The 22,998-nt window shown below is 53.2% G+C and overlaps 1 protein-coding gene across 4 annotated transcripts in view; it reads right to left on the bottom strand.

The window, feature by feature from the left end:
* Positions 1 to 1,611: 1,611 nt before the first annotated feature.
* Positions 1,612 to 22,998, bottom strand: part of MYRF (myelin regulatory factor) — a 42,200-nt gene continuing 20,813 nt past the window's right edge. Inside the window, exons 4-27 of one of the 4 annotated variants that reach the window (XM_059848596.1) lie at positions 22,352 to 22,413; positions 19,640 to 19,958; positions 19,097 to 19,269; positions 18,735 to 18,858; positions 13,573 to 13,768; positions 12,883 to 12,959; positions 12,297 to 12,407; positions 11,933 to 12,023; positions 10,874 to 11,074; positions 10,142 to 10,250; positions 9,648 to 9,757; positions 9,042 to 9,202; positions 8,568 to 8,640; positions 7,907 to 7,995; positions 7,508 to 7,576; positions 5,689 to 5,774; positions 5,381 to 5,587; positions 4,652 to 4,757; positions 4,479 to 4,552; positions 4,305 to 4,392; positions 3,928 to 4,002; positions 3,703 to 3,805; positions 3,028 to 3,102; positions 1,612 to 2,817 (exon numbers count right to left, since the gene is read on the bottom strand). In XM_059848596.1, coding sequence (XP_059704579.1) covers positions 2,731 to 2,817; positions 3,028 to 3,102; positions 3,703 to 3,805; positions 3,928 to 4,002; positions 4,305 to 4,392; positions 4,479 to 4,552; positions 4,652 to 4,757; positions 5,381 to 5,587; positions 5,689 to 5,774; positions 7,508 to 7,576; positions 7,907 to 7,995; positions 8,568 to 8,640; positions 9,042 to 9,202; positions 9,648 to 9,757; positions 10,142 to 10,250; positions 10,874 to 11,074; positions 11,933 to 12,023; positions 12,297 to 12,407; positions 12,883 to 12,959; positions 13,573 to 13,768; positions 18,735 to 18,858; positions 19,097 to 19,269; positions 19,640 to 19,958; positions 22,352 to 22,413 — 2,866 coding nt within the window. In that variant the 3' untranslated portion in view covers positions 1,612 to 2,730. Of the gene's footprint in view, positions 2,818 to 3,027; positions 3,103 to 3,702; positions 3,806 to 3,927; positions 4,003 to 4,304; positions 4,393 to 4,478; positions 4,758 to 5,380; positions 5,588 to 5,688; positions 5,775 to 7,507; positions 7,577 to 7,906; positions 7,996 to 8,567; positions 8,641 to 9,041; positions 9,203 to 9,647; positions 9,758 to 10,141; positions 10,251 to 10,873; positions 11,075 to 11,932; positions 12,024 to 12,296; positions 12,408 to 12,882; positions 12,960 to 13,572; positions 13,769 to 18,734; positions 18,859 to 19,096; positions 19,270 to 19,639; positions 19,959 to 22,351; positions 22,414 to 22,998 lie in introns of all 4 variants that reach the window. The other 3 variants (XM_059848597.1, XM_059848594.1, XM_059848595.1) reach the window with 3 other exon arrangements.

The raw sequence follows: 22,998 nt of genomic DNA, 5'->3' as shown, positions 1-22,998 counted from the left end.
CCTGATTGTGAACAGGGTAATGATTGGGGACAGGGGAGGGGCAGAGATGCATTTTGGGGGGGAAATCCATGCAGACAGCTGTTTCCACGGGCCTGGAAGCAATTCCATGACTCCTTCATTTTACAGTTCTGAACCCCGTTGGAGCTCGTTGCTGCCTCGCTGGGCAGCAGCTGATGGATGATTTTTATCATGGAATCCTGGAATGGTTTGGGTGGGAAGGGACCTTAAAGCCCATTCAGTCCCACTCCCTGCCATGGGCAGGGACACCTTCCACTAGTCCAGGCAGCTCCAAACCCATCCAACCTGTCCTGGAACACTTCCAGGGATGGAACATCCAAAACTTCTCTGGGCAACCTGTGCCACTTTAAGACATAAGGTACTATTGACACTAAAAACTTCATCCTGAATCCCTGTCCTCTTCTGATCCCAGGGACTGCTGCCAGCTCCATGTGGGTAGAGCTGGCTTTGGCACTCCAGGAATTGCCACATCCCAGTTAAACCACCCGGGCACCATGTCTGAGGCAGCATTTGGGAATATATGTGGGAAAACACTCTTCCTTGGGACTGTTCCATAAGGAAAAAGGCACTAGAGATGTTTCCAGGCACATGGTTTGTTGGGAATCTCCCTAAAATCCCATGGCTGAGTATCCTGGGGACACCTGAGAGATCCCAACTCCTCCTGGGCCACAACTGATTGATTCCTTCCCTCAGGAGTGGGGTGGAATGTACTGGAGTGTCTTGGCTGGGGGGGGTGGTGATTGCAGGCTCTGGCCCCCCCAACATTCCCTGTTTCCTCTTCCAGGAGCTTTTATCCCAGCTCAGCATCACTCACCTGAGGAAGGATGTGCCAGCCTGCGCCACTGATTGCCAAGGGAACAACAAACCTGCCAAGGAAGTCACTTCCCAGTTTAAAATCAGGAAAAACTGCTCAGGGCAGGTGGAGGGAAGAGCACTCAGCTACATCCAGGTGTTTCCTTCCCAATTTCAGGGAAAACCAGAGAATCCTGCTGAGCATGGAGCCCCTCTGCTTGTGCATAGTTTTACCCAAGTCTTGGGGTGTCTGTTGTCCCACTGAGCTTCCCAAAACTGGGTTTTCCAACTGCTTGGCTGCTTAGAATGCCCTGCTCACCCACTATTCCTGCTTCCCAGGATTCAGTGGATTTTATTAACTATAATTCAGTGTTTCCAGGCCTTGAAACCTCCCTACAAACTGGGGGCAGATGCCAAATCTAAGTGACATCACCAGGAATTTCAGGGCTGCTTCGTTGGGCTAAGCTCAGGAGGGGGGTGATGGGAGATAAAACCAGATGTGCCCAGGAACCATCAGTTTACCTGGAAAAAACCCATCTTTGTTTTTCCAGAGCAGATTTAGAGTGTCCTTAGGATCAGCATGTGACATTCCCCCCTCACTTGTTTCCTCAGGGAAATCCATCTTGGAATACCCTGGAGGTGGCTGAGCCTTCAGGAACACACTCCTCTGTAGCATGAGGAGCAGGATGGGGAGGAGGAAGCACAGGGAGCCACCTGACTTTCCCACAGGACACACGTGGCTCAATGGGGCCAGAAGGAAATTCCTGGGGTTTTTTACGGCTTAAATCCCACAAGAATTCAGTAGTTTAGCAATTTAAGGACTTGTAACAGTAAAATATCCCAAATTCCCCCCAGCATAGCTCTGTGAGGGCAGGGACAGCCTGCAGCTGCTGCCATCCAACTTTTGGGAGAACACCACCACTCTCCTGAGGCAGAGATCCTGCCTGGACATAGATCCTGGTGCTCCCAGGGACTTGGCCTTGCTCCGCAGGGCACTCCAGGCTTTGCCAGTGCTGCACATCTGGGCAGAGGTTAGCACTGGCTCCAGAGCCGACCAGGCAGCTCCGCACACGCCGCTTCCAAGCGGATAAAAACGGATCCTACCACACTTAATGTGGGTAAGTCCCGGTCATTTGTCACCCCTGGCTTGGGGACAAGTGTCCCCAGGTGTGGCATGGCCTCAGCAGCAGCTTGAGTGGGGGTTTTATCCATCCACACCTGGATATCCCACATGGATATGGGATTTAAGAGCACAAAGAAGAGGAGGGATGACGTCGAAGCTGCTCCTTCTCCGGTTGTTCCTAGAGGAACGTGTCCATTGGCAGGTCTGGGAGTCTCTGGGAAGTCTGTGGGAAGTGGCCCTGGGCCAAGCAGAAGGAACAGCAACTCCAGTGTAGAACTTCCAGTAGGTCCAGGCTCAGCCATCTTTTCCAGGCCAAACTCCAGCGTTTGACTCTTGGAAATGGCTCCAGTGTTGAAGCAATTCCAGTGTTGTGAAGAACTGATGTGGGACATCTGGGAGCACCGGGTGGGGCTCCTGTCCATGGAAGGAGCACCCCTCTGAGATGTGGCAGAGCTGTCCACGCTCAGTCTGGTGTGATGCTTCCAAATCCAGTGTTGGAAGGGGAGGGGGAAGTGATGGAGGACACAAACATCCCCCTAAGGGAAGGAGAGGGGTGTGGGATACTGGGAATCGGTGTGAGGTCCCCCCAGGAGCCACCACAGGGCTGGTGGTGGCTTTTAGGTCCTGTCTGTCCTGAGCTTCAGTGTCTCCAGCCATCACCATTCCAGCTCCGGAGCTGCCACAGGACACGGGGATGAGGCGGGGCTGGGGGCCAGCGGAGCAGGGAATTCGGGAGGCTCCCAGTGGCACCAGTTCCCCTCCTGTCTCCGAGCAGAGGGCACTGGTGCTGCCGGGACTCACTCACAGAGCCAGTAGAACTGGAAGTAATAGTCAGTGAAGAGGTGTCCCAGCTGCTCCAGGGAAGTGCCACAGTCGGCTCGGCCCTAGGAATGGGAAAAGCAGCTTAGAGAGAGAGGGGTGCGACTCCAAGGGCAGAATTCTGCCTGGATTATGGGCTGGGGCAGGGACAGATCATCCTCCTACCACACGCAGGACTGTGGGAAGCTCCTGGTGCTAAACCTGCATTTCCCACATTTTGTAAATCCCACATTTCTCTCCTTCCACGTGGCCCTGGACAAGCTGCGGGTACTCACCGGCTGCGCCACTCGGAAGTGGTAGGAAAACTCTCGGAAGGACAGCATCACCAGGGGCCAGCGGTGCGTGGTGTCCTGGGGAAGGAAGGGGAACAGCTGCTCAGGGATGAGCTCGGGGGATGTCCTCCAGGCTGGATCTGTGAGGAAATCCACAGCCTCATGCTGTCTAGTGACCCCACGGATGTTTCCTGGAGCACAAGTGGGATGAGGAAGGGCTCTGGGAGCTGGGGGCACTCAGCCTGGAGGAAAGGAGGCTCCAGATGGACCTTCTGGCTCTACTGGGAGTAGAGATGGTCCAGATGGACATACTGGAAGTTCTGCATAACTCCCTGACAGGAGAGGGCAGCCAGGTGGGATCAGGTTCTGCTCCCAGGGAACCAAGGACAGGATGAGAAGAAACGGCCTCAAGCTGTGCCAAGGGAGGTTTAAGTTGGGTATTAGGGAAAATTCCTTCATGGGAATTCCTTCATGGGAAGGGCTGCCTTATTCCCTGTGGGAATAAGTCAAGGGGTGGAAGGGGAGCAGCAGTGGAGTCCCCACTCCTGGAGGGATATAAAAGCCATGTGGATTTGGCACTTGGGGACACAGTGGCCTTGGCAGTGCTGGGGGAATGGTTGGACTTTCCCAACCTCAATGATTCCGTGTGTATTTTGTGAGCTGTCCCCTTCTCCCTACCTGTGCATCTGTGGAGTCAGTGGAGCTGTTCCTGCTCACAGCATCCTGGCAGGGATCACTGGAGACAAGGTCACAAAGGGAGATGGACACAGTGGAGGAGGAGCTGGGAAGAGAGGAGACCATGAGAGCCTGGAAGGGGGAACAAGTGTCCCTTTCCCATGGAGACACCATGGCCACGTCAGCCACTCCAGGGGCTCCCAAAGGACATGATCCATGGGCACTCACTTCATCTCCAGGGTCAGGTTGGTGTTCACGGCTGTCTGCTGGCTCACAGGGATGCGGTAGCTGAAATTCCCAGTCCTGGGAACACAGAAAGAACATTAGATGTCACCAGGCTGTGGGACATAGGTCAGGACAGGACTCAAAATCCCTGGAATGCTGAGAGCTCAGAGGGAAGAACTTCCCAATGTCCCAGGAACAAGCCCACCACCAAACACAACCCCCGAGGGAAGGCTGGGAGCACCAGCTCCTCTTCCCATGGAGCAGCACGAGGTGATGGCAGGAAACACACAAGAAATTCTTGGAAAAACTCCCAGATTTTCCTATTTGCTGCTCCCACTAAAGTGCCACCAAGGTGCCACCAGCAAGCCCTCCCCGCTCACCTGCAGGCGTCAGCAGCAGCGCAGTACTGGGAATGGATGGCCAGGTTGATCTCCAGGATCCGGATGGATTGCAGCACCGGGCTCAGCCCTACCAGGGAGAGAACAAGATGTTTAGGAACAGCAAAAGGTGGAAAATCCTGAGACTGGAAGGGAAAGAAGATGGGATCCACATACCATCCGTGCCGGGCTGCTCCGTGCGGGGCCGCTCGCTCACCGGCTGCCGGAGGCTGCGCTGCTGCCGGGAGTTGCTGCGGGAGAGCGAGAGTTTGGAGATGTACTTGGATTTGCCCTGGATGTGGGAGAAGGGGGAGGAGGGGCTGGCATTGGGGCTGCCGAAGCTCTGAGACCTGTCAGGAGTCTTTGGCCACTTGGTGTAGGAGGCGGATTTCCCGGTGATGCCCCTGGATTTGGCTTTGATATTTGTCATTGGCAGGAGGGAGGGCTGGCTTTGGTCTGTGGAAAAACGGGAGAGAAGGTTGTGCTGAGAGGCAGAGAAAGGCTGGGAGCACTGGGATCACCCTGTCCCCATGTCACCTCCTGATGCTCCCCTGGTTGCCCAGAGAAGCTGTGGCTGCCCCTGGATCCCTAGAAGTGTTCCAGGCGAGGTTGGACAGGACTTGGAGCTACCTGGGATAGTGGAAGGTTCCCTGCCCATGGCAGGGGTGGAACCAGGTGGGCTTCAAGGTTCCTTCTGACACAAAGCATTCCAGGAGTCTATGCTTCCATTTCCTCTGTGCCTGATGGAGCTGATGATGGAATGAGGTCAGACCTCAAGGTAGGGCTGCTCAGCTGAGCTGTGCCTGGTGTTGCTTCCCATGACTTTTTGCTGGCAACATGGGAAGCTCCAAATCCTTTCCAGACCCCACATCCCCCTGGCAATAGGATCCAAACTGCACCACATGGGCAGAGAAGGATATAAAGTATACAACCAAGGATAAGGATAGAAAGGGTATCAGCTATTAGAGAGCTTCCAAAGGAGTGGAATGAGGATCTGGAGGCAAGAAGGAGCTGGAATTGTTCATCCTGGAGGAGACCTTCTCACAAGGAACACAAAGAGGACATGAGGTGACACAAACCTTGGAGACGTCCCAGCATTACTGGGAATCTGGGCTGGCCCTCACCTGTCCGGTTGGCAGCATGGACAGGGCTGGTCTCCGAGGGGACAGTGGAGGAGATGCCAGTGGGAGCAACGGAGCAGCACGTGGAAAAACAGGGAGGGCTGAAACAGGCCAGCACACCGCGACTGGGAATGCCAAGGGCTGCTCCATGTGTCTCATCTGGGACTGCAGGGACACAGGGAATAAGTCAAGGGATGGAACAGGAGCAGCACCCGGTGTCCTGCAGTCCTTCCATGAAACCAGAGCCATCCCAATCCAACACCCACCGTGCTCTGGAGGGGTCCTGCTGCTGGCCCCATTGGATGTAGCCGTGGATCGCACGATCTGTGTCTTGTCAATGTTCTGGCTTGACCTGGAATGCAGGAAAAGATGCTGGAAACCTCCTGGGTGTGGACAATGGGGTCACTTGCAGGTGGGGAGAACAGTGGCTGCAGCTGGAGGATGGGAAGAGGGACATGGACTAAGTGGAGATGTGGAGGGGAACAGAGTGATCTGGGAAAGGCAGGAGAAAGGCACACGAGCCATGAAGACAGCAAGGAGAGCTCAGAAATTCCACAGGGAATGATGTGGCTGTTTCATGTCTGGCAGGGAAAAATCTCAGCTGGTTCAGAGGACACCAGCAACCCCCCTGGAACATGGTGTACATGGCGGATTTGACTACCATCAGGAATCTTCCTCGTGGATTTAGGTGCTTGGGAATCAACAGGCTTCAAGCTCTCACCACTCCCTAAGGAATGTGCCCCTTATTACTTGAAGACAGACTATTCCTCACCTTGTTCCTTAGAAACACACACCGTCCCTCAACCCCCCAAGCCCCAAATTCATCCCATGGAATTCCAGGTGTTTCACTGCAGCTATCCAAGACCTGAGCTGAGGACACCACAGGCATCTCCTGAGTGTTAGGGAGATGGAAAAGGGATGGAATCATTCTGCAGACCTGGGAGAAAGAGCATTTCTGGACACCTGTGTCCATGTCTTACCTGTCCCTGAGCATCATTCCAGGTTTCTGTGGGATTAACAGAGCTTCACTCATTTAGAGGAATTAAAAAACCACTTTGTCATCTCCAAGATTTGTCTAAATAGAGGGATTTATTTTCCAAGTGAATGGAGACTCAACGCCAGTCTTCCAAAGAGAATGTGGGCACAAGCCCCTGGAGCTTCACCTTCATCCCAACCTAAATCCAACCCTTATCCCTGAAGTTCCCCCACTGCCTCATCCCTTTTTTTTACACAGCTTTATCTTGCTCCTGCTCTCCCTGCAGGATGCAATTTCTTTATTTAACCTTTAACTAATTGATTTTTCCATCTCCTACTCCTAATTTCCCTTCCCTGACAAGACCCATAACCCTTCCTCCTGGAATCCCACTGGGAGTCTCACGTGCCTTTCTCTGTTTCCAGTTTCATGGCCTTTCGTGGTGCAGGGGAAAAAAAGAGGAATTAAGAGAAGGGACGAAGGAATTAAGTAATGAAATAATGAAAGAGTCACATACCGTGGACACAGAGCGACCGGAATTCCGGGACCCCCATGCCGAAAGAGGGCCAGGAGACAGGCAGTGGGTACAGCAAAGGAGCTACAGGACAGTGCAGGGAGACAAGGAGAACAGGAAAGTGGGAAGATGACCAGGGGGACAGGGAATGATAGAGGATATGGAAGATAATGGGAAGGAAAAGACAAAAATGGGGAAATCAAAGACAAAGTGGAAGGAAAATGGGTTGGATGAGAGATGTAAGGAGGAGAGAAGGGAGAAAAATGGGAGAGGGAAAAGAGAGGGAGAAAAAGAGACTCATTATCGGGTTACACAAGCTCCCAAAGCTGAGCCAGCCCTGCTGCACCAGTGGGATGAGGCTGTTTTAGTCCAGCTGGAGGCATCCAAGGAACATTCAAGCACATCCTAAAAAGAGATTCCCTTTTCCTTCTCTATTCCTCACTTCTTGCTCCAGATAATTCAACCACCATCAGACTGAGATGTGCGGCTGTGCTTGGCAGGGTCTGTAGCTCTGGAACTGTGCTCAGTAATCCCAGTTTCTGCGCTCCAGCCTCTCCCAGGTGTCCTCATCCCTCCCAGCGATTCCCGAAATACCCACCCATCGATGTCCACGAGATCCTCCTCGCTGCGCAGGCTCAGCACGTAGAGTGTGGACATGGACACCACACTGGAAAAGAGAAAAGGACAGGGTGAGGAGGAGCAGGGAGCAAGGAAAGGGCATGGGATCGATCCACTTCCACGGGATTCCAGCCCAGGAGAGATGGATGCCTCATCCCTGGAAGTGTTCAAGGCCAGGCTGGAGCAACCTGGGATAGTGGAAGTTCCCAGCTCATGGCAGGGGGTTGGAACCAGATAAATTTTAAGGTCTCTTCCAACCCAAAGTATTCCAGGATTCTCTGGAAGAAGCCATAGACCCACAGCCCCTCACTGCACACCCCATGGATGGCACGGTCCCAACAGATGAGCTGGATGCAGAAGCCCAGGAGTGGGATCTCACCTGAATGCCATGATGATGACCAGGGCAATGATGGTGCCCTGAAGGAAGCGCTGGCTGATGCAGGCCTGCTCCGGAACAACCGACGGAGACTGCAGTGGAAAAAAATGCTGGATCAGCTCAGGGTCCCCTGGATCAGCTCAGCTTCCTCACTGCTCTGGTCCTTGCACAGATCTCCCCCAGCCCATCCCAAGCTCTCTTCCTGCCTCCCTGAAAATCCTCAGCTCCCCAAGTTTAAAAGTCATTCAATGTCTCCATTAGGAGATAGAAAGGAAGATCATGGGAAAACTGAGGTTGGAAAAGCCCTCTAGGATCGTGGAGTCCAACCCTACCCCCAGCACTGCCAAGGCCACTAATCCATGTCCCCAAGTGCCAGATCCATAGGGTTTTTAAATCACACCAGCAATGGGGACTCCACCACTGGAGCCCGCTCCAGTGCCTGACAACCCTTTCCATGAAGAAATTCTCCCTAATATCCAGCCTAGCCCTCCCTGGCACAACCTGGGGCTGTTTCCTCTTGGATCAAGCAGAGAGCAGAGCCCAATCTCCTGGCTCCAACCTCCTGCCAGGGATTTGTGGACAGTGAGGTTCCCCCTGATCCTCCTTTTCTCCAGGCTGAGCCTCCTCTGCTTCCAGCACTGCTCCTTTGGGATCCATCCCTTACCTTGCTGGCGACTTTGTGGGGTCTCTTTTTGTGGGGCACACTTCCTGCCCGGCTGAACTGGCTCCCAGTTTGGCTGCAAGGAGAAAGGACGAATGGAGCTAAGCTGGGCAGGGATAGCTTTCCAAGCCATTACCAGGAAAAAATGGGATTTTCTGGGAGGGAAAACATGTTTTTGTGGTGTGACAGTCACAAAACCTTTTGGTGCTTTGCCCCAAAACTGGCATAAGCAGGGTCAGGAAGGAGATTCTGGAAGCATGGGAAACTCTTTGCCATGAGAAAGCATTTCATCCTGGGTGTTTTGGGCTGGTCCTGTGGGAATGCCAAACCTCCTCAAGCTCAGCTCTTTAAATCCACGCCAGGCCAAGCGACACCAGCCAACATCCCAGTCCTTCCTCATCTCACTGTTCCCAATCCGAGCTGCCCCTTGGAACTTCCTGGGATGAAAGGGGACATTCCCTGTGGCTCCATGGGTACCTGAAAGCTCCAGAGCTCACAGTTGACTTCATGCTGTCCAGCCTCTTGAGCTTGGCCAGCTTGTGGCTCCACCTTTCCAGCTCATCGATCCGTGTCTCCAGGTTATCCGTGAGCTTGCACAGTTCCTTCACGGCTCCCACGTTCTCCATGAAGATCCGCTCCTGCCAGGGAATCAGGAGAGCAGGCTGAGGCACACCTGGACCTGGGTGATCCATGTGTGCCATGGGAGACTGTCCCCTCAATTCCCAGAGCAGCAACCAGGCTGCCACAGGTTGGGAAAGGTCAGGAAACCAGGTGCTCCAGGTTATCCTGACATAAGCACCCTATCTTATCTAGGAAGGCAAGATTAGGACTAGGAGCCTCCCAGCAGGAAGCTGCCAACAAGGAGCCCTTCCCAAGGGAGATGCTGCCAAATTTCACCAGCATCAGGCTGGTTCCTCCCTGCCGGTGTCCGATATCCGCCCAGGGCTGCTCCCGACTTCTGGAAGACCAGCCAGGTCTGAAACTCATCTGGGAGCATTTCCCAGGCATCCCACTTTCCCTCTCCCATACCCAGCTCCACAATTCCCTCGAGCCAGCTTCCCCAGCCTCCTGGCTGCCACCAACCTTGTTCACCACCAGGAAGTTCTCCAGGGTTTTCCCATTGGAAAAGACCAGGTCCCCAGTGTCCTTCACAGCTTCTGGCAGAATCTCCTTCACTTCCTGAGCAATGACACCTATGTGGAGATGGAACACTGGGGTGGGATGGGATCATGCTGCACCCCCTGGATACTCATTCCAAGCTGTGCAGGGCTCCTTGGAGACCCTCAAGGGCAGAGGATGGTCAGACAAGGCTGCTCCCCAAATTCTATGGATAGGGATCATCACCCCACCATAGCATACTTGGAGAAACCTTCTCCCTGTGAGAAGTGCCACCTTATCTCCCGCTCACCAAAGAGGGAATTCCATTAGATTCCTTAATTTGGGAGGTTAGAAGGCCCCTCTTGCCCACCCCACACCTGGGGGGCTGCCCTGGTACAGAGCTGAATACAGCGCCTGGGAAAGGTAGGGAATTCCTGTGGGACATTCCTGTGTCAGAGGCATATTCCCATGGGATGTACCTGTCTCAGAGGTGCTGTCAATGCCCACCGTGGCTGCAAACTCGGGTTTGTAGTTGTAGTGCACCAGCCTCATCCTGGAGATCCGCTTCAGCTGCTCCGTTGTGTCCACCTGGGACAAAAGAGGCACATGGAATTCCCAATGGGATATTGCTTCTTAAATCCCCACCACTCTGCATCCAAGCAGGACAACCCATTATGGCCCAGGGGAATTCCTTTGGGAGATAGCCCTGAACCCTGCTCTGAGCAGCCATGAGGACAAACACTGGGGTTAATATCCAGGTAGGGACAAGATAGGGATAGGGAAATCAGAAGGCTGAGTCTCCTTGCAGAACCAGACACAGGGAAGAGACAGTTCCCAAAAACAGGTGACATGATTATATCCAGCTTTTCTGTATAGGCAAATCCAGCTGAGAGGAATTCAGAGCAGAGCCAAGCCTCTCACCCAGGCTCTGGCAAAGCCCAGTGTGGTACCTGCCACAGTGACCTTTTTTCTACTATTTTTCCACCTTTTTCCCACTGTTGGTTACTTCTGGTTAACACTGGAAGAGTCAATTTTCCCTAAGACGTGGTGGACTGGCTGTGCTTGGGACAGATGAAATCCTAAGGCACTTCCCATCTGCTCTGCAGTCATAGACTCAGGGACTATCCTGAGGTGGAAGGGGCATGAAAGAATCATTGGAGTTCTTCAGCCTCCTGGTGACCCCAAGCCCACCCTGCTTTCCAGGTTCTCACCTCCTGGATGTCCTCTTTCACTCGGACATCTGAAGGGTGCATCAGGGACCCCATGACCTTCACGTTGCCATGGACCACCAGGGCCTCATCCGGGCGGTCCGTGTTGATTCCCACGCGGCCGTGGTGGAACACGGTGTCTGGGAGCTGCGCCCGCTGCCACAGCACGTCACTGTCACTCTCAAACTGCCCCGGGTTGGAAGCCTGTGGAGAAATGGGAAAACAGGGACTGACTGAAAAGCAGGGAGGGGAACGCTGGGGAGCAGAGACAGGGAAAGTTGGCCCTTCTTTCTTCTTCTCCTCTTCCTTCTCCTCCTCCTCCTTCTCCTTTCCCTAAAGGAATATCCTTGCTTCCTTCACCTGTTATCCCAGCTATCAGTGCTCCAGCCACTCAGGACAGCAGGAAACCAAGTGACATGGATGATACTCCTGGGTCCCAAGTTCAGAGCATTCCAGGCTGCCTGTAATTTCATGAAATTCTGTGCTGGGCATCCTGGAAGCTGCCTAATCCATCGTGGACTTCTTGTCTGAGGTCCCTGTTTGGGTTTTACTACCTGCTTTCATGTTTTGGAGCTGAGTGATCCAGCAAAACCCTGGGAGAGCCTGGGAATGGTGCCTTTCTTTTCCTGCTCCCCTGCCTTAGGACACGAAAAAGTGATGTTCTGGGAGAGTGCCCAATTTTCCTGCATCTTCTTGTTCCTGCTGCAGAGTTCCAACAACACTCTTTTCTCATTCCTAACAATTCTACTGGACACTAATCCCATTTGGAGAATGGAATTCCTTCCTTATCCTGTAACAGGCTCTTGAACCAGGTATGGCAAGTCTGAAGCCAGAATCCAAGTGTGGACAGGGAAAGCTTCAAGCAAGGCAGGGAGAGTTTGGACTTGGAAATCAAGTTTGGAAAAGACCTCTAAGAACATCAAAGCTAATCCAGCACCTCCACCACATTCACCACTAAACCACAACCCACATTCACACATTTTGTGGATGTGGAAAGTGGGAAACAGCCCAGGATGGTGCGGCAAAGGAGTGTGGGGATGGAGGGAGGAGACAGGGATTTACCCGGACGATGATCCGCTCGGAGATGTGGGCTGCCAGCGTGTAGTTCTGGTTCTGGGCATGTGCCTGCAGGGCCACCACCAGCATGAAGTACCTGCAGAGGGACACAGCTCAGGGACACATCCTGTGCTAGGAAGAGCTGGATATCCGTCCCTTCTGGAGCACTGGGCACCACGGTGGGCTCGCAGCACCCCCTCTCCTTGTGTTGGGTGCCCCCCACCCCTCCCAGACCAGGGACACCCTGCTGGTGTCCACAATCCAAGCCCTATTCCCACATCCCACTCCAGCCACTCTGCCCAACCCAGGGACAGGCAGATCCACAGGATTCTCAGGATGTTCTGGAGGAGGCCCCCATGTCCTCCCTCACCTCTGGTCCGGGTTGGGTTTGCCCTTTTTCCTCATGTTGTTGGCTGTGGTCTCGCTGAAGTGCAGCCGCCCCACGGTGACCTTGGTGACCTGCTCTGGGGGGAGGTTCACCCTGGAAGGAAAGGAAAACAAAGCAATGAGTGAGGATGGTGGCTATCTGGGAATGGTGCCTATCTTTTCCCACTCCTCTCCTATCTCTTCCTTCCTTAGGTGTACACAGTTTTCCTGCACCTGGAGGCCTTGAACCCAACAACACTCTTCCCTCATTCCCAGCTGCACACTGGTCCTATCTTGGGACCTGCCACATACTTCATGCCCTGAGGAACCAGGTATGGAGAGGCTGGAGCCACAACCTGGAGAGGAGAGCTTTTTGGGGAATGGCCATCTCCTGGCCCGCTCCACCAGTCTATGACCTGGGCACAGAGCAGGGCTGGGAATGCAAAGAGAGGAAAACAGGAGAAAATTGGAGAATGTGATGCTCACACAGTGGAGTGGGAGACCTCCAACTCCACCATTTCCCCACCTTCTCCAGCTGTTGCTTATTCCCTGGAAGCAGAGGATGCTCATTCCCACAAGGACATACTCACGTGACGGGGTTGAAGGGCCGTTTGCTGCGGTCCGACTGCGACTGCTCGATGTTGATGGACTGGTTCAAGGCCTCCAGCTGGAGAGAAGGATTTGGGAATGTGGCACAGAGCACAGAGACCTTCCCCTTCCCACCTTCTCCCTCCCAGCTCTCTGCCCAACCTTCCATGACAGGGTACACCTGACTCTGAATACCCAGCCTGAGTGTAGGCATTGTCCAAGTGTCAAAAAAGTTGTGGGTGGAAGGATCCTCCCGAAGTGCCCTTATCCCTCAGGATTCAAAGGTGAGTGGGAAGCAATCTTGAAAATAGTCAGACCGAGCCCATCTTAGGACTTGTATTTCAATGGCCTCAGGGGATGTTTACATTGGATATCAGGGAAAACTCCTTCATGGAAAGGGTGGTCAGACATTGAAACAATGTCAGGGCAATGGCAGAGTCACCATTCCTAGAGGGATTTAAAAGCTGTGTGGATGTGGCACTTGGGGACATGGATTAGTGGTGGCCTTGGCAGTGCTGGGGGAAGGGCTGGACTCCATGATCCTAGAGGGCTTTTCCAACCTATCCCACTCCATGATTGTGTGATTCCACACACTCCTCTACTACATGAAGAGTGCTGTTACCTGTCCCCAGCCACCTCCCAACCCCTCTTTTCCCAGCTGGATTCACCATGGTCCCTCAGCTCCTGCTTACCTTCACTCCGTGCAGCTTCAGGTAGAAGCATTCCAAGGGTTTCAGGCCCTCGGGGGTCTTCACGTACTTGGGATCGCCGAGCATTCCGATGTACACGGTGACCTGGAAGTGGTTCTTCTTCTGGCACACGAAGGCATCGTCTCCCACGGAGAAGTTGAAGCCCTTGTCGGCATCCACGCGGTACGTGAGCATTGGGCTGGGGAGAGGGAGCAGCTGAGAACAGGAATTTCCCACAGAAACTGTGGATATCGCATCCCTGGAAGTGTTCCATGCCAGGCTGGATGGGGCTTGGAGCAACTTGGGCTTGCAGAAGGTGTCCCTGCCCATGGATCATCACTGGATGATCCATAAGGTCCCTTCCAACCCATATCATTCCATAGCTCATCCCATTCAGCTGGGAATGAATATGGAGATCCCAAGTTCCAAAGCCTGGAGCATCCCTTTAACGTGGGAGTAGCAGCTCAGACTGACCCACACCTTGTGGAATTCCCAATGTTACCTTCTACCAGCTGTACCCTTGTATCCCGAATTCCTGCTGAAATCACAACCACCTGGTCTGGCTGCTGTGGAAAAGCTTCCAGCTCTCCCAGCAGACAGGTCTGGAGGAGGAGGAGGAGGAGAGAGAGGGAGGGAGGGAGGGAGGAGGGGTCCTGGCTGCTCCATGAACACACACCAGCTGGAAAGGTTTAATCTACATCTCCTTAATGGGCTTGTTTCCATGGGAATCAGGGAAATATGTGGCCTTTGCAGTGAGTCCATTTTCCTCACCACCCATAAAGCCCAGTCCTGGGCTGGTGGGCCCTCAGAAGGGGGGGAAGGAGCTGCCTCTCATCCTGCAGAACACCCAAATCCCATTGTTTTTAACTAAGGAACAAGGGATGAGATAAAGGGGGGGCTCAGCCCAGCCTTGGATCTCAGACTTAAAAATTATGGAGTACTTTTACTCCAAAACCAAACCACTTCTGACTTCCACCTCCAGATGGACTGGAAAAACAGGAGGGGAAATGGACAGACTGACAGTAAAAAATGTGGCAGAACTCAGGAGACTCTGGGAAGCAGGAGATAGGGATTCTTCACTTTTTCTGGAATAAAACCATTCTCCCTCTGCAATCATCTGAGGAGTTAATGTGGATGAGAGCTGGGGGTGATTCCAGGTTGCCATGAGTAAGTAATTCTGGGATAGCCACGAGGAACTACTCACTCCTTACGCCTCAGGGAGTCGGGAATGCTGTGCTCTGCTCCAGACACAAACCAGGCAGTGGGAGCAGAGCACTACCTTAGCCCAGAGGCACGAGAGGAATTCCCCAACCTCCTCCCAGCCTCAGCCCTGGATTCTCCATCTGGATATTCCTGACTGGGACATGCAGTTGAAGCTGACCCAAGCACCCTCACCCCAAGGGGATCCAAGCAAAGCAATTCCTGGCTGTTTTTAGGGTTCCTGAGTGTTCACCACTCTTCCCACTGTTTTTTAACTGGCAAAGCCAAGGAGAGAAAGGGGCTGTCTGAACTTCCAAACCATGGATGCTTCCCAAATCTGAAAACTGAAGGCTGCTAAGTGTGTGCTGACAGAGAGGAGACAGGCTGGCTCCCCCCCTCCTTGGCCTTCTGGAAATTCCAGGTCTTCCACAATCCCCTTTCAGAGGTTCCCTTTCACTGATTTTCCCATTTTCCCCATGGCTGTGGCTGGCGCATCCCCCAAACTGGGATCCCTGCATTGGGATTGATTAGAGGGAAAAAGCTGCTTTCCATGCTGGCTTTTCCAGGGACAGGGCAGGGGCCAAAGGGCAAAGTGTCAGGAATAAAAGGTCTGGGGTCAAATGGATTATTTGATCCCTAACATCCCCACTGACAGGGGCGGATTAAGGCAGGACAGAAGGGCAGGATCAGAGGAGGTTTTTCCCGATCCCTGTGAGGGTAAGGGGTTACAAACTCCCCACAAGGAATTGTACTGGGATTTGGTCAAGGGCAGGATGGCAGAGGGATGCTCATGTTCCCCCATTCCTTCCTTCCTTTTGTCCATCCAGGTTTCCCCATATCTAAACTGCTCCTAAAACATAATACTGGGAGACCCTTAATCCAAAGACATTCCCTAATTCCATGCATTCCCTGATTTCTTTTGCTTCCAGGATACAAACTCCAGCTGAGCAGCAGGGCAATGTCATCTCTCCCACACAATCCCACCTGTGTGTCCATACTACATATTCCCTTCAGCTTCCAGGACACATCCATGATCCATCACCAGCACCCCATATCACATATCCCAAAACACATCCAGCAGGTCTGGACCACGTCTCACTGGTCTCCATTCCCTTGGTGAGTTCCAGGATGTGCAGCACAGCCAAGTTTGGAGCTGTTTATCCAGACACTTCTACCAGCCAAAGAGTGCAACCCAAAACCCCAGGATTAGCCCCAGGAGAGCACCAGTTTGCTGGATGGGAAAAGAACAGCACTTTCCCATTTCCCCAGTTCCAAGGCTCTGGCCTCAGCATGGAGCTGTTTCCATGAAGGGCTGCACTATTCCCAGCTGCCTTCCCTCAAACTGGGAGAGGGAGGAGGGAGCTGGAATTTATCGGAGCCCGCTGTCAGGGAGATGAATGGCTCCTTCTCCCAGGAGTAAATTAGGGAATTGCCCAGTTCCAGGCCTCTTTGGCTCCGCTGCTGGAAATCAGCTCATCCCTGGAAATGTTCACTGAGCCTAAAACCACAAAATCAGAGCAAAAGGCCAAAAACATTGTATGTTATCCATAAAATTAATCCAGGGATTTTTGTCTCCTTCAACAACACAGATTCTTTGGCAAAACCTGAGACACGGGCCTGGAATGGAACCTAATCCCTACCCCATCCCCTTATGGAACCTAATTTTTTGTGTGCAAAGGGAGGAAAACATGGAATAGCATTAATTGTACTTTTTGCCCTGTAATCGCTCCCAAGAATCTGGTAAGAACCTGGACAGCTTCCCATGCTCTCCCTCCTTCACCTCCTTTCTGGACTCTTTTCTTAGGATCAAGAGTAGGAAAAATCAGATAATTCAGATGATTCAAATTCCTGAGGCTGTCAAAAGGTTTTGGGCACCTGGATCACAGGGAACTCAAACAGCACATCGAGACTGGGGACAGCTTCCAGCAGAAACCAGACTGGGAATGGCTGCTCCGTGGAAGCTAAATTGGGGGAATAATTATGGATCCTGATGTGGATGCTGCTCGTTTGCTGAGGACACCCAAAAGCAGAAAAAAGGAGACAATTCCCACCTGTCAAATTTGAATGAACCAACCTAAAAAATGTCATTATAGGAGCAAGGAAAGATGGACTTTTTTTTGTGTGTTTCTCACAGATTATCCCAGGAAAGTGCTGCATCAGGAGAATGAAGGGATGTTCCATTTAAAAAGAGATGTAGGTCCAGCTTGGACAGGAGCAGGAAGAGTCCCCTGAGGTAACGTGGAGCTAAAAATTAATCAATCAACCTTTAACCCTTAATTCTGCTCAAATCCAGCACCACAACAAAGCCCACGTGGCTTCCTCAAATCCCCATGGAGTCACCTCAGTGGAATTTATTCCTTACACAACAGGATGACGACCTCAATGCCCCAGGAGTGGGTTTGCTCTGGCTTTTACCCTAAATCCTGAAAGCAGGCATTAGGGAAGTGATCCCAAGATCCAAAGGGCAGGGCTGGTTTTGTAGATGTACTACAGCAACTCCTCCGTGTCCAGCAGAAAATATCATGGAGTTTGTCTCTGCCAATCCACCTGGGGACAGCAAGGTGCATGGAAAATCTCTGGAACTGGGACAGAAATGCCTGGAAATGGCATGGGACAGGTTGTGATGTGTTTGAGATGGAAAAACATTTTCCCAGAGCAGGAAGTGGCGAGAAGGAAAAGAGAGGCTGGAAAACCAAAGGATAAGAGGTGACATGTCCAGACAAAGGTCAGGGGAGGTGGCAGTGGAACTCCTGCACATGGAAGATGGATTTGGGGGCAGGATCCATGGGAGATGCTCAGCTTTCCCCACCATCCAGAGAGAGCAAACTGGTGGTGGAGAGCAGGGAAAGGTGCAGGATGGTTTTGGAGCCGCTGATATTCTTTCATGGAAATGGCTTGGTAAACCAGAAGGAATTGTCTTCCCAAATTATCCCTCTCCTGCTGTGGGGTGGGAAAACAGCCACAGAACGCAAAAGAGGCAACCAGCTCCAACAGAGAATTCCCTGCCATAGCACCACCATGGAAGATGGGATAAAGACTGAATGAGCAGATTTCTGTGGGAAAGCTGGGACTCTGCCCTCACCCTTGGAGTCCCTGGCTCCCATTCCCAGGCAAAGTGTGATCACAGTCCTGGGTTATCCACAGGTACCAAAGCATTCCCTGCTCTGTGTCCCCCACAGGACCCCAGCTGGCTGTGTGGAAAAAGGAGGGAGGGAATTGGGAGGGAACAGAGGGTCCCTGAGAGGTTCCTGGAAGCCATCCCACTGCTTGCCAGCTCTTGTCACCTCCCAGGAATGCAGGGAGGATCCAGAGTGGTTTCCTCCTGAGCACTCCTCCTTCCCGGTGTGCTGTCTCCACCCTCTGCTGCCTCAGTTCCCAGCCCACCTTCCCACTTCCCTCTTCCCTGTCTTGATCATCTCAGCCTTCCTCTCTGGCCTGTCTGCCACTTTCTAGATTTCCTAAACCCCTTCCCTCTTCTTCCTTCCTCCTCTGTCCCCCCAACCACTCCCACTCCTCCAGCTCCTTTCCACACTGCTCAAGCTGCCCTGAAGTGGCTCTGGATGACCTCCAGCCTCCCACACTAGGAATTCTAAACCCTAAATTTAAAATCCAGGACCCTGGTAAACCTAAGGAGGGGGAAAAGGTGCTGCTCATCCCAACTTTCCTCAGGACAAGCCCGGATTTGCCAATTAGGCCCTCCATGGTGAGCAAGGTCTGAGTGGCTCTGGAATTGTTAACAAAGCTGCTGAAACGCCTCCTGCTATTCCTTAATTATCCATAAAAGGTGTGGAGGAGCAACATTCCCAGTAGGGAAGGGGCAATGGGGAGCATTACCTCCACCACAAAGCCCAGCCCAGGGAGATCCTTATCCCATATTTCGAGTGGGATGCTCCCAACCCCACTGGCTTGCCACTTGCACAAGGAATGTGAATCCCACTTTCCCCACTGGCGAAGGAATTACTCACAGCTCCTTGTAGTTGGCATCGTACAGAGTTGCCCACTTGTTCTGCTGGTGTGGCTGCCACTTGATGGACTGGAAGTTGGGATCCAGGTAGGAGCCATTCAGGCTGTCATTATCCTGGATCAGGCCTGTGGGGAACAGTTAAAATGGATTAAATCCTGATTTTACTCGCTGGGCTGAGTATCCAGAGGGGTGGGAGCCCAAGGAAGAGACTGGCACTGCCTGAAGCTTCCCTCCTGACTGCCGGGGCAGCACCAGATCCAGGGAGAATCCCACAGGCTGGCAACCTCTGGCAGCCATACTCCCTCTTCCCAGGCCCCACGCCTGGTGGGAGCAGGGCTGGAATTCAGGGGATAACGGGGGTACCTGGAGAGAGCGCTCCCGGCTGGTGCCAGGGAGGCGTCTGGACGCGGTCAGGATTGAGCGGCACCGATCCCATTCCCGGCTCCTGCTTGATCAGCCCATTGAGCATCTGGGCATTGAGGGTGTTGGGGGGGGACTCGGAGTGTTTCCGCTTCTTGGCGGGATGCACCGGGAGGCTGTGGATACCGCGGGAACACTCAGCAGGGAATGGAGAGTCGGGAGGTGACAATCCCACAACCAGGATTGTGATCCCACAAGCGGGATCTCACATGGAAAATACAACATTCCCACAGCACTGTCCCACTTTATCCCACACTGCTGAGTCTGGGTCATTACTTGTGCTGAGCCACATCTTTAATTCCACAGAATCCCAGAATGGTTTGGGCTGGACGAGACCTTAAAGCTCATCCGGTTCCAACCCCGCTCCGTGGGCAGGGAACCTCCCAGAGATTTCCCTTGTTTGTTCCTATCACCCAACCCCACACTTCAGGCAATCCACACACCTCCAGCTCCCGTTCCCTCACCCCCGCCATTCCCAGGCCTTACTCTGCTCCGTGCTGCTGGAGGAGCTGGTGCAGCATCTGGGATTGCTGGGCATGGTGGAGCTCGGCGGGCGCCATTCCCGGCCCCACGCTGTACGGAGGCATCAGGGGCTCGGCCTTCAGGAACATATCCCGCTGCAGGCCGGGAAAGTGGGAATTGTGCTGCGGCTGGAGGGGGTGAGGGGGCGGTGGGGGCGGCGGAGGGGGACCCTGGAGGTGAGGGGGTGGAGGAGGAGGCGGCGGAGGAGGAGGGTGCTCCAGGCGGGAAGGGGGAGTCATGTGACACATATTTTCAGGAGTCATGGTCCGGAGGAGGTGAGGATCTGGAAAGGGAGAAAGAGCCAAAGTCAGGAGTGTCCTGATCCCACTGAACCAGTTATCTTGGATTCTCAGGCTGATGAGGCTTGGAACAACCTGGGCTAGGGAAAGTGTCCCTGCCCATGGCAGGGAGTTGGAATGGGATGTGCCTTAAGGTCCTTTTCCACCCAAACCATTCCAAGATTCTATCATTCCATGGGACAGTGAGGAAGAAGAGTCAATGGAATTACCTGAACACCCCCAGCACTTCCAGGGAAGATTTCTGAGGGGTCACTTTTAAACATTTTAACTGAAACCAGAAGGAGACTTTGATCCCTGAATTTAAATAGATAAAAGGGACATTCAAATGTGATTCCATCTTTCTCCTCCTCCATTTGGAATGGGATACTAAAGCCATTCTATAATTAGGGTGGATTTGACTACACCAGCACCAACAGAAATGTTTTGGGTGTGAAAGGACATGCAAATCCATGTCACTTCCTGCCCTGCTCCTCAACACCTCAACATTCCAGATCCACTCCCTTCCATGGGCAAGGACACCTCCCACTATCCCAGGTTGCTCCAAGCCATGTCCAACCTGGCCTGGAACACTTCCAGGGATGAGGCAGCCACAGCTTCTCTGGGAAATCCATTCCAGTGCCTCACCGCCCTCACAGGGAAGAATTCCTTCCTACTACCAGCGTCCCTCTGGTAGTGGGAAGCCATTGCCCCTGTCCTGAGGTTCCATGCCCTTGTCCAAAGTTCCTCTCCAGCCTCCAGCCTCCTTTTTCTTCACCAGGACAAAGCCCATCTGTTTTTCCAGCCTTTCCCTGATATTTGCATCAACCTGTGCCTTCAGGTGTCCCCACAGAACACCACAATCCCAGCAGGAATGGGGGACTGACTCCTGGGATGTGAAAAACCGCAGGGTAGGAAGAGACTGTTTATAGTGCAAGACAAAGCCTCTTCATGTTCCAATGTGGAAAACGGGCTGGAAAACGCATCCAGGGACTGACCAAGCCAGGCACAGCCTCTGGGAACACTGAGAGGGACGGCAGGGAAGGATCTGTTGGATCTTTCCAGGCTGAGCTAGATGGACTTTGGCCTCAGAACACCCAGGCAGGGGTTGAGTAATGAGGCCAAAATGCTTGACCAGGAATGGGAAAACTCCTCCCGTCAGAAGGTTTGGAAAATTGGAATGTGTTTGCAGTGGGTCCTCCTGCTGAAGGCTGCCAGGGCAGGGCTGCTTTCACCCATCCTGCTCCCTCTAAGGTGTTCAGCTTCCCACTGGGACCTCTCAGTGCCTTTTCCAGACACATGGAATGAGATTCCTCCTTCCAGGCTCAATTCTGGGCCAGCCTTCCTTCGGGAGCTGCCTCAGGGACAGCCCAGCCAAGGATAGGCAAGTGATGTGCTTGTCCAAGGCATTCCCAAATCCAGGGAAAATCATCTCCAGGAATATGATCCCAGCTTTGTGGGTGCCCTCCGGATCCTCCTCTCCTTCCCAACTGAGCTCTGAGCACTCCAAAGCTGCTCTCCCCATGGTGAGCAGCCCGGCCTCTTTGTTATATTTAAGGAAGGGCCAGGAGGAATTCCAGGGATTTTTTTTAGCAAGATAAACAGAACTCTTGACCTCTTCCATCAAAAAAAAAAAAAAAAAAAAAAAAGAGGAGCAGGCGCTGTTCCCGGTGGGGACTGGGCTGGAGCCTGGGGAAGAGGGTGCTCCTGCCGAGGGGGAAGGGAGACCAGGACAACCTTCCCTCCTTCCTTCCCAAGGAGTTTTTCCGTGGTAGAACAGTGAAGGTCACCAGAGGGACCAAACAACCCTCAGTGGCTTTCCTGGGGGAAGCCAGGAGTACCCTGCAGAGACCCTGGAGGGGGTCCCAGCTCCCTGTGCCGTTTCAGTGGGAGCGGGAGATCCTCGGGATCAGCTGGAGGGGAGGGAAAGGCTGGGAAGGAACTTACTGGAGAATGGCGGGTTCATGGCTGCTTCCCAGAGCCTGGTTCCATGTCAGGGACGTGCTCCCGCTCCGTGTTCCCGAGGCAGAGGGCAGGACGAGGGGGATGGCGGGCTCCACATCCCACCCTGCCACGATCTCCCCGCGCCCACAGATTCCCACCACGGATTCAGTGTCCGTGGACTCTGGATTCCCACCACGGATTCTGTGTCCGTGGACTCCCAGCTCTCCTTCTGTGCCGGTCCCTCTCCCTTTTCCACAGCCGGGAGCGGAACAATGGGCGAAAGCTGAGGGATATTTACTAACTGATAATCTCCCCACGTAGTGCAGCCGCCTGTTTTCTCCCGGCTGATAAAGACTGCAGAGCCAACCACTTTCACAGAATAAAAAGGGGGTGGATGCTGGATTTGGGGTTTGGATTAGGATTCCCCCCTCCCTTTCTCCCTTTTTGAAGCACTTACCGTTCACCTGCTGAGGGGAGTAGGCTTCCGATCCGGAATCCGGGGGAGAGTCCGGCAAAGTGCTGTGGAGCAATGGGAAAAGAGAAGGGAAAGTCATTTTAATCCAGCTTCCAGCACAACCAAGAGGTCCAGGAGGATTCAAGGACCCACCAAGATCTGGCAGGGGAATTCCAGGTGCACCTGCAGCAGATCCCAGACACCCTGAGTGTGTCCATCACTGTCACAGGTTCCACTGGAGCTCGGGAACAGGGATGTTTTGTTGAGCTGACAGTGAGAACTCCAGGGAAAAGAAGCCAAACAAATTTATCTGCTTCCTAGGGAAAGGTGTGCTTCCCACGGAAATGTCAGTCAGTGATCAAGTGGAATGCACAAAGCTCTCTCCCCATCTTGGGAAGCTGTTCCAGACCAGGTTGGAAAAGGCTTGGACCAACCTGGGATAGTGGAAGGTGTCCCTGCCCATGGCAAGTGCTGGGACTGGATGGGCTTTATGGTTCCCTCACATCCAAACAATTCCATGATTCTATGAAATGAGAGGCTCTGGGGAATCTGGGAAGCCCATGGAATAGATTTTGCCTGTACAAACCTAAGCACCACCATAGCTCTTGCTGTATCCCCCTGGATATATTCCAGTATCACCAGGAGCAGGA

This window comes from Haemorhous mexicanus, chromosome 6 (genome assembly GCF_027477595.1).
Source record: "Haemorhous mexicanus isolate bHaeMex1 chromosome 6, bHaeMex1.pri, whole genome shotgun sequence".
In the NCBI taxonomy this organism is placed as follows: Eukaryota; Metazoa; Chordata; class Aves; order Passeriformes; family Fringillidae; genus Haemorhous; species Haemorhous mexicanus.
Note: the sequence above shows the minus strand (reverse complement) of the source record. Positions and strands in the feature narration are given on the sequence as shown.